Source organism: Mirounga leonina, unplaced genomic scaffold (genome assembly GCF_011800145.1).
Source record: "Mirounga leonina isolate KUSES-001 unplaced genomic scaffold, KU_Mleo_1.0 Mir_200, whole genome shotgun sequence".
In the NCBI taxonomy this organism is placed as follows: domain Eukaryota; kingdom Metazoa; phylum Chordata; class Mammalia; order Carnivora; family Phocidae; genus Mirounga; species Mirounga leonina.
In genome coordinates this window covers 21820806-21830531 of record NW_023270503.1, presented here as the reverse complement: position 1 = coordinate 21830531, position 9726 = coordinate 21820806, and the positions used below count along the sequence as shown (strand labels likewise).

Below are 9726 nucleotides of genomic sequence, written 5' to 3'. Positions count from 1 at the left end.
GTTAACAAGCCCTGCGCGTCCTCCTGTGTCCTGTTACTGCTGAGGCGGACCTGCCCGGCCGGCTGAGCAACTTTCCGCCGAGGGCCGCCTGCCGGCTGGGTGTCTAAAACACCGGCGGCCAAGGGGCAGAGCTGCAGCCCGTTCTGGGGACCCTGCCGCCACCCTTCCAAGGGGTCTGCACCTCCTGGGGGGGGGGCGCATCGCCAGGACGAGGGCCCATGGTGGATGGCTCTGGGGACGCTCTCGAGGCCGCGCTGTCCCCCTGCTGCGCGGGTCGGAAGGTCACTGCAGAGGCTGCTCGTGGTCCCGGGGCTGGGGCCAAGGGAGCCTGCACCAGAGGTAAGCTGGCCCCTCCCTGGCAGGGGTGGTGCCTCTCATGGAAGGCTTGGGGCTTTGTCTTCCTCCAGGTCCCAGGGAGAGAGGTGAGGAGGACAGGGCCAGAGAGGATCCTGGAGGCTTCCTGCCTGCTGCCCCTCCCTCCTCCCCCCCTGCAGCCCCCAGGAAGCAGGACTCAAGGGCTGGCTCCCCATGCTGGGCCAGCATCTTTGGGGGCGCTCCCCACAGACTCCCATTCTCCTCTGCCCACCCCTCCTCCTTAGCCCCTGGTGGACCTCCAGCCTCGGGGCAGCCCCCACCCCTGTCCAGGGTCCCAGGACACAGCCACCTCAGGGCGGACTTAAGCTTAGAGCTCTAGCTCACACCCGTCCTTCCACCGGCAAGAGTTACTCACCCCTACCCCCTCGGGCCCCCCCCAACCCTGGCCCCATGGCTCCTGCTGACCTGGTGCGGGGCAGGGGCTCCAGGCTGGTGGGACACACACACACACACACACACACACACACACACACACACACTCTGGACAAACTCTTGCACGTGACTCAACATATCTGAGCTCTTTCTTTCTCTCTGAATCCCCGCTCTGGAGATGCCCTCTACTTCCTTAGCCCTGACAGTTTCCCCAGTCCTGAGGAAAGAACCCCGCTCTCCCCTGTAAAGTCACCCCTGACACCCTATATAAAGGAGAAAGCAGAGACTTGTGCCCCATGGCCTGCACCCCCCAGCCTGCCCCTCCCCACTCTGCTCCCTACCCTCCTGCCTCCAACCACCCCCCACCCCACCCCTGCACGAGCCTCTCAGGCTCTGCCTTCTCAGTGTCCTTCCCTCCACCTGACAGGGTCTGGCTCAAGGTCACTGCAGTAATTCCATACCCGCCCGCCCTGGCCTGCCGTGGCCGCCACAGGCTGCCGGGTTTCTGTTTCACTCCCTTTTATTTCTGGGCATATTGTGTTCGGTAAAACGCTGGGCTTGTAATACTGCTGGCAGGGCTCCCAGCTGCTCCCTCCATGCTCCTTCCTTTCCTCCTCCCTCCCTTCCGTCCTCCCTGGGCCTCACCCTGCCCCCCTCTTCCTCCCCACTTTGTCCCTTCTAACTTTAGGGGAGGGAAGTCCAGGCACCTCCCTGGGGCTTCCGATCCCTCCCTTCCCCCCAGCTCCAGCAAAGGTGCGCAGAGAAGGCTCCTCCGTTCCCCCCTTCTAGAAGGAGAGTCCAGGCAGGCCTGCAGGGTCCATGCTGAGGGCCCCTCCCAGTACCCCAGGCTGGGCTGGAGGGCTGGGGAAGCCGGGCTCTGGTAGGACTGCTGGTGGAGTCAGGATGCCTGACTGGTTCTGCGGGTTTCCCTGGCCAGCACTGGGAGGGGTGTGCACTCAGGGCGGGCTGTGGGGCACAATTATTTCTCATCTTGACTCTTGCCACCCTCCAGCCCACCGGTTGGGGAGGTAAAGACGGGTCTGAGTCACTAGTGAGGAGGAGGCCAGGAGTTAAACAAGCGTTAGCTGTGGCATCCCCATAGAAGCCCTGCCAGGCTGGACGGACAGACAGCAGACAGAAGGTAGGCAGCCTTTCAGTCAGCATTCCGTGCCCCCCGCTGTCCCATGGGATCCCCTCCTCTGGGCCCAAGCTCTCCCAGGCACCTGGGTCCTGAAGAAGCCTGCCAAGGCCTGCTGGCTGCTTTGAACTGAGCCCAAGGTTGGCAGGGCTGGGTGGAGGGAAAGTCCAGGTGGGGGGAGGGCAGGACAGGCAGCCTCTGACTCCTGCCAAGTCCCAGAGTAGAGCTGAGAGGTGCAATCTCCATGGGTGGTGGTATTGGTGGGGGTTCACAGGTGGTGTGGACGCTCTGCGGGTCTAGCCTGTGTGTGTGTGTACCCATACCAGAGGAATGGCTGTGGCAGGGGGATTCTGGCTTGGGTTTCTGGTAGGGCCCTGGGAGAACCTTTTTCTTGAGCCTGGGTTTGCTTTCCCCAGATGGCCTGGTCCTGAAACTGGGGGGAGGGCAGCAGGCTGAACCTGTTTCCCCCTCAGCTGGGGTATCAGGGGTCTGCCACGCACCCAGGGCCTCAGGTTTGGGGTGCTCAGGCCAGCCTTGCCTTCAGGGAGCTTACATTCTGCCTGAGATGGAACTGAAACAATAAAGCAATCAGATGAATTCATTACAAAACCAGTAACCCTGACAATAAGTATCAGATTCGTCTTCTAGAGACCTAGGGGTTAGTCCCAGCTCTGTCGCCTATACGCCCTGCCACTGTGGGCAGGCCATGTCCCCTCCCTGACCTCAGTGCTCTTGTGTGTACCATGGGGTGGCGGTGGCTAGGTCTCTTTGAGAGGCAGGCCCACCTTCCTGCCTCATACTCCTCTCTGGCTTCTGGCCCAGCTCAAGTATTCCCTCTGAGCTACCCTTCCTCACCCTGCAGCTTCACCTTACCTTCAGATCCCTGGCCATCACCTCCACTGGGAAATCCCCCCTGATTTTCCTAGCTTGGATGCTCCTCGGCATGCCCATGCTCGACTGAATCGTCTGTGCCCCTGCAACTGGATGTGTGTGGGCCAGGACTTATGCTCTGTGCCTGGCACAGTGTTGGGCTCAGAGAAGGCCCCAGGAACTAGGCATGGAATGAATTAAGGTGTACAAACTAAAGCCATGAGAAATGAGGAGATTGGGGACCGAGGAGCTGGGAAGGATAGGTCCTAAGATAGATCCTGGCAGAAATGGAAGCCATAGCCAGGCAGGAACAGGGCGGGCAGGCATTCCTGGGGTGACTTTTGTGTCTCTTGCTCAGGGCAAGGGCTGGGCGGGGGGTGTCTGCCAGGGTAGTTCCTGGCTCACACCAGCTCCATGAACCTCACTTCCCGGTCTGTGAATGGAGGGAATAATAATCTAAACTTTGTAGGGCGGCTGTGATGAGCAATGAGCACGCGAAGCTAGAAGTGCCTGCCAGAGGCGGCTCCTGGCCGCGGGGACCCCTGGCCAGGCCTTCAGTCTGTGGCCGAGTGGCCGCCGAGGCGCACCATCGCCCCTGAGTTCCGTCCCTCTCTTCCTCAGACCCATGTGGAACCCAAGGACGCAGCCGCCCTGCTGAGAGCACGGCGGCCCATCTCTGGAGACCGTGACCTCGAGACGGTGGCCCTCGGCCCTCCACCTCCGGCGGGGGCGGGGGCCGCCCATCTCCAAGTCCCCAGCCATGACGACCTCCGCGCTGCGGCGCCAGGTGAAGAACATCGTGCACAACTACTCGGAGGCGGAGATCAAGGTGCGCGAGGCCACCAGCAATGACCCGTGGGGCCCGCCCAGCTCGCTCATGTCGGAGATCGCCGACCTGACCTTCAACACAGTGGCCTTCGCCGAGGTCATGGGCATGCTGTGGCGGCGGCTCAACGACAGCGGCAAGAACTGGCGGCACGTGTATAAGGCGCTGACGCTGCTGGACTACCTGCTCAAGACGGGCTCCGAGCGGGTGGCCCACCAGTGCCGCGAGAACCTCTACACCATCCAGACGCTCAAGGACTTCCAGTACATCGACCGCGACGGCAAGGACCAGGGCGTCAACGTGCGCGAGAAGGTCAAGCAGGTGATGGCCCTGCTCAAGGACGAGGAGCGCCTCCGGCAGGAGCGGACCCACGCCCTCAAGACCAAGGAGCGCATGGCGCTGGAGGGCACGGGCATCGGCAGCGGGCAGCTGGGCCTCAGCCGCTCTCGCGGGTCCCCGTCCTCCTACAACTGTGAGTGAGCCCCGGGGCTGGGGCTGGGGGGCAGCCCGAGTTCCGAGGGATGTCACGAGCATTCACAGAGATGAGGAATGGGGCGCGGAAGACAGCCGCCGGGCACGGCAGGTGGCCCGCAAGTTAGCGCAGAGCGCGGCCGGAGCTGTCCAGGGTGGGCCGGTGTGGCGGCCGCCCCGACCCGGTAGCGTGCCGTATCGTGCCCCCTTCTGGCTGAGTGATCTAGACGGCCCCCTCTCTGAATCTCTGCTTCCTCATCTGTGAAGTAGGGAAAATCTTATCTACTCCAGTTGTTGGATGTGAGAATTAAGTGAGACCAGGCCCAGGAATGCCCTTGGCCTTGCGCCCAGACACATGGCACAGGGCGTTCCATCAGTGGCATTCCTCATGACCCCCTGCTCGAGGGCACTGTCCTTGAAAACGGGGGTGGCTGCAGAGCCGTTCTTGACTCTGCTCCCCACCCCGCTGTGGGCTTCCTGGGTCTGAGGGGTACTCAGGAGGGCCCTCCTTTCGTAAAGCCCTTGACGACGTGGCCTTGACTGACGGGACCCTTGAAACCTCCCTCCTCACTGGACCCCAGCAGGATGGGACCCCCCCCTCCCAACAGGAAGAGTGCAGGAGCTGGAGGAGAGGACCTGGCTTTGACTCTTCCATCAGGAGCCCGGCCAGGCAACTCTGAGCTAGTGGCACATCTGTAAAGGAGGGATCGGAGTCTCTAGCGGGGGTGGAATGGGGAACCGTACACAAAGGGCCAGGCACGCCGCCTGGCCCCCTGGAGCCCCCAACTGCCGGTCGTTTCCTTCCTCCTCAGTTTCCCTCTCTGAGCCTTAACTTTCTGATGGGGGGAAGGGGAGGGGAGCGGCGTGGGCACCTCTGTGGTTACAGAAGCCACGGTGGCCGCTGCTGGTCGTTGCAGCCTCCTCCTCGTCCCCCTGCTACACCTCCGACTTGGAGCAGGCCCGGCCCCAGACGTCAGGAGAAGAGGAGCTGCAGCTCCAGCTGGCCCTGGCCATGAGCCGTGAGGAGGCTGAGAAGGTGAGGCCCCTGGGGCAGCCTGGGAGGCCCCACAGCTGGGCTGGGGGTGGCATGGCGGGGGGGACTAGAAGGAGGAAGGAAGGGTACCCTGATGCCCCACACCCTTGGCTCCTAGGCTCCTCTGCTCTGGGCCCCAAGACCCCAGTCCGGCTCCTAAGGACAGCACAGGGCCTGTCCTTGTCCCTGCGACTGTTCTGGCAGGGACTGCCTCCCTGCCTCCAGTCCCCTCTGGCTGGGCCTAGAAAGGGCAGTGAGTACCTAGTGGGTTGAGGGTACGTGTGTGTCTTCCGTGCCTGCTGCGGTCCCGTGGAAGGGAAGCAGTGAGTGTGCTGGGAGACACAGAGATATGCTGACCCCACAACCCCTGCCATCAGCTGTCCTTTTGGGGGGACAGGGAAACGCCCCCGATATCATTCGCTCTGCCATCACCTCTCTGGATCCAGGTAGACTGGGTGGGAAGCAGCTGGGGTTGGGCTTGGGGGCACTCAGGGAACCCAGAAGAAAAGGATCAATCTTCTGGATTTTGAAACTGGTCGCAGATCCAGGCAGGGAGAAGGCCACACCCACCTTGCTGCCTGGGAGCCGGCCGCTCACACCCACTCAGGGTGGGCACTTCTCTCTCCATCCCTTTCCCCCTGCAGGGCTATGTGGCCTGGGAGTGCAGGGAGCACTGGGCCCTATTCACCCCTCTCTTCCTCCCTCACAGCCGGTCCCCCCAGCCTCTCACAGGGATGAGGATCTGCAGCTGCAGCTGGCTCTGTGTCTGAGCCGGCAGGAGCATGAGAAGGTAGTGGGCCGAGCCTCCTGTGCTGGTGCAGGTTCAGGTGCTGGTGTAGGAGCAGGAGCAGGTGCAGGTGCAGGTGCAGGTGCTACATAGGCACTAACCAGGCTCCTCCCGCTTTGCCCAGTGGTCCTGCTCTGCCTAACCTCACTCTCACTGCACTCTTCTCAACTCCAGCTCCAGTCCCCTCAAGTCCAGCCTGGGCTGCTCATGCTGTCCTCACTCCTCTTGCCTTCTGCAGGAGGTGAGGTCTTGGCGGGGAGATGACTCCCCTGTGGCCAATGGCGCTGGGGCCGCAGTCCGCCGTTGGCAAGACAAACAGCCGGAGAGAGAAGAGAGAAAGGAGGAGGAGAACCTGAAAACCAGCCAGGTAGGCAGAGGCTGCACTGCCTGGGCTGACTGAGCCTGCGACATGAACTGAGTTGATATTTGTAGAGTTTAGAACCACGCTTCATATACAGTAAGCACTGTTAAAGCATTTATCCAATGAAAATGAGAGTGGAGGGGTGTGGTAGCCCCCAGACCCAGACCGCACGGGATGATGACTGAGCTCGAAGTGGGATACAAAGAATCCTGATCTGAGGCCCCAGGATTTGGGTTCTAGATTTGCTGCCACTCTGACTTGGGGCACATCACTGTTGTGGCCTCAGTTTCCCCCTTTTGTTGGACAGCTCCACCTCTGGTGTTCTAGGATTATGTGATGCTGTGGATGCAGCTGGGAGGGCGGGCTCAGGCACATGGTACTGACAATATCTTGGGCTCATACACATACTTTCCAAGAATAGGGGAGTGGGTAGCTCCTGGGAACAAAACCACCCTCCAAAGCAGTGCATGCTACCCCTAGGGTGTCTCTGTCCCCTTTCTGCCCATGTTCACGGTGGCTAATTTCTGACTTAGGAAGGCAGACTTGTCATAAAATCTGTCTTTTACCACCACTGGGCTGGGGATCACGACAACTGAGGAAGGGGTCAGGCAGGCCCGGGTTTTATCCCAGCTCTGCCTCTCCCCAACTGTGTGACTTCATGCAAAGCTTCTCCCCTCTCTGGGCCTCAGCTGGTGTATCTGTAAAATGGGCACACCACTACCCACACTACCTACTGCACAGGGTTGTTATGAACATCAGGCACTAAATGGATGAGGAAACATTTTATAAATTGCAAAGCACTGTACAGAGGTGAGGGATCATTAGTAGATGTTTGTGAAATGAATAAAGGAGAGAATGAGCTGGACTGAGGGAGACAGGCCAGGGACCGCCCTCCTCTGGTCTTGCCCACTTCTGAGCCATGGCTGCCTCTCCCACTCCACAGTCCTCCATCCTGGACTTGGCAGACATCTTCGCACCCACCCCGGCCCTGCCCTCCACTCACTGCTCCGCTGACCCATGGGACATCCCAGGTGGGCATGCAGGGCTGCAAGAGGTTCCCAGGCTGGCCCCAGAAAGCCCCTTCCTCCCCATAGCTGAGGACCACTGGGCAAGTCACTCACCCCTCTGAGCCTCAGCTTCCTCTGGGACACGGGGTTGTAGTGAGGGATGGGAGAGCACGTCTGAAGAGCCCAGCTCATGGAAAACTCAGAGATGTTCTCTCGTTTACCCTGGTCACTCTGCCTTTCCTGTCCCAGCCCATCGCTGACTGGGAAGGTGGCCTGAGCTGCCTGTGCCTGGGAGTCCAGGCTCCTGGCATAACTCGCTCAATATGGGCTCCAGCTTGCTGGGTGGGTCCTGAGTCAGCATCCCATCTGTGAGATGGGACCCTTGGCCTCCCAACTTGGTCTGGGTAACTGGGAAGGGCCCTGGACTGGGTGTAAAGGTGGGCCTGAGGTCATGTCTGTGCTGTTCCTGTTTTAGGTCTCAGGCCGAACACAGAGCCCAGTGGCTCCTCCTGGGGGCCTTCTGCAGACCCCTGGTCTCCTATTCCCTCAGGAAGTGCCCTGTCCAGAAGCCAGCCCTGGGACTTGCCCCCTATGCTCTCCTCCTCTGAGCCCTGGGGCCGGACCCCAGTACTGCCCGCCAGACCCCCTTCCACAGACCTCTGGGCACAGAACTCCCCCCAGCACAAACTCCCCGATACTGGGGCTGACCCTTGGGGGGCCTCAGTGGAGACCTCCAATGTACCTGGTAAGCAGAGGGCCAGAGGGTGTGGGTGAGGGGCTGGAGGACTTCTGGGTCCCCTCCCTCCAGCGCCAAGGGGCAGCACTTTCTGTGTTAAGAGGGCTGCTTGCCCGAAAGGGGTCAGACCAGTGCCTGCCCTTTTTGCCATCCTACCTCCTCTCCCTCTTCCTCCTTGGCCAGCTCTAGGTACCTCGCCCTTTGACCTATTTGCCAAACCTCCAGTATCCACAGAGACCAAGGAGGGGCCGGAGTGTGCCCAGGCTCTGCCCTCGGGGAAGCCCAGCAGTCCTGTGGGTAAGCAGGAGACAGGGGATGATACAGCTCTGGGGAATGAGGGGCCCGCCCAGAGGTGACCTCCCTCCTCTTCTTCCCACAGAGTGACCATTCCCTCTCCCTACCAATGAGTTCTATCATCTCTGTTCCAGAGCTGGACCTGTTTGGAGACCCCATCCCCAGTTCCAAGCAAAATGGCACCAAGGAGCCAGATGCGTTTGACCTGGGTGTACTGGGGGAAGCGCTAACCCAGCCCAGCAAGGAGGCCCGAACATGCCGGACTCCAGAGTCTTTCCTGGGCCCTTCAGCCTCCTCTTTGGTCAACCTTGATTCATTAGTCAAGGCGCCCCAGGCTGCAAAGACCCGAAACCCCTTCCTGACAGGTAGGACACCCCTTGTCCCCGCCGGGTCTCTTACTCTTCTTCCCTATTTCTGAGACCCCAGATCTTGCCCCCCCCCCCATTTAGGGCTGTGTCCCTTGGCGCGCTCCAAGCCCCCCACCCACTCTCGTTCCGCAGGTCTCAGCGCTCCATCTCCCACCAACCCGTTCGGCGCGGGCGAGCCGGGCAGGCCGACCCTGGACCAGATGCGCACCGGGTCGCCGGCGCTGGGCTTGGCGGCCAGCGGGCCGGTCGGGGCGCCCTTGGGCTCCATGACCTACAGCGCCTCCCTGCCCCTCCCGCTCAGCAGCGTGCCGGCCGGCGTGACCCTCCCCGCCTCGGTCAGCGTCTTCCCGCAGGCGGGCGCCTTCACGCCGCCGCCCGCGAGCCTGCCGCAACCGCTGCTGCCCACGTCGGGCTCTGCCGGGCCGCTGCAGCCGCCTCCGCAGGCCGGCACCAACCCCTTCCTCTGAGCGCAGCCCCGCCCCGCCCCGCCCCGCCCCCGCCGCCCGGCGCATGCGCGCGCGAGGGCCCGCCCCGCCGCGCGGCGGGGCGGGGCGGGCTGTCACCCCAGGACCCGCCCCGGGAAGCCCGGAACGGCTGAGACTCCGCCCCGCGGCCCGCCTCGGCGCTTGTCCCGGCCTCCGCAGCCCCTCCGCGGTTCCTGGAGTTTGAGACTGAGGACTTCCCGGGGCTGAGACCACGCCCGCGTGGTAAAGACTGGAGCCCGCCGCCTCCGCTCCCACCAAGTGGACTTTTTGCGAGGCGTGGCGGCTGGGTCAGGGCCACAGCGTGAATCTCCGGCTGCCGTGGGAACAAGTGACCCGCAGTGTGGGGCGCAGAAATGCTCCCACTTTCCGTACAACCCCCCAGCCTGGCACCTTCGCTTCCAGATGCTCCCCAGGCTCCCACTCATTCTCTCATTTCATTCATTTACCGCAGATCAGCACTGGGGATGATCTCATGGCAGGGAACAATAGGCAGGTGTTCCCATTCGCTGCGCACTCGTTCTCTGCTAAGCACTTTAGACAGATTATTTAATTTAATCCTTACAACGACCCTCTGAGGTAGATCACACTATTCCCACTCATGAC

General features: G+C 61.8%; 1 protein-coding gene across 3 annotated transcripts; it reads left to right on the top strand.

The window, feature by feature from the left end:
- Positions 1-45: 45 nt before the first annotated feature.
- Positions 46-9116, top strand: EPN3 (epsin 3). Of its 3 annotated transcripts, XM_035026857.1 has the most exons (11): positions 1428-1500; positions 1760-1888; positions 3377-4053; positions 4970-5088; positions 5795-5875; positions 6111-6239; positions 7177-7264; positions 7716-7985; positions 8160-8273; positions 8405-8635; positions 8771-9116. In XM_035026857.1, the coding sequence occupies exons 3-11, from the start codon at positions 3516-3518 to the stop codon at positions 9103-9105; spliced, it is 1905 nt and encodes a 634-aa protein (XP_034882748.1). In that variant the 5' UTR covers positions 1428-1500; positions 1760-1888; positions 3377-3515; the 3' UTR covers positions 9106-9116. The 3 variants fall into 3 exon arrangements, with proteins under 3 accessions (XP_034882745.1, XP_034882748.1, XP_034882747.1); XM_035026854.1 differs by lacking the exons at positions 1428-1500; positions 1760-1888 and adding an exon at positions 46-339; XM_035026856.1 differs by lacking the exon at positions 1428-1500 and having other exon boundaries at positions 1539-1888.
- The last annotated feature ends 610 nt before the right edge of the window (positions 9117-9726 follow it).

What these genes read in the sequence shown, in the direction of transcription:
- EPN3 (XM_035026854.1), top strand. Translation starts at nt 3,516, where the DNA reads ATGACGACCTCCGCGCTGCGGCGCCAGGTGAAGAACATCGTGCACAAC. An exon ending in GGAGACCTCCAATGTACCTG is followed by an intron (nt 7,986 to 8,159) that starts GTAAGCAGAGGG and finishes CTCCTTGGCCAG; the next exon opens with CTCTAGGTACCTCGCCCTTT. An exon ending in GAAGCCCAGCAGTCCTGTGG is followed by an intron (nt 8,274 to 8,404) that starts GTAAGCAGGAGA and finishes TCTCTGTTCCAG; the next exon opens with AGCTGGACCTGTTTGGAGAC.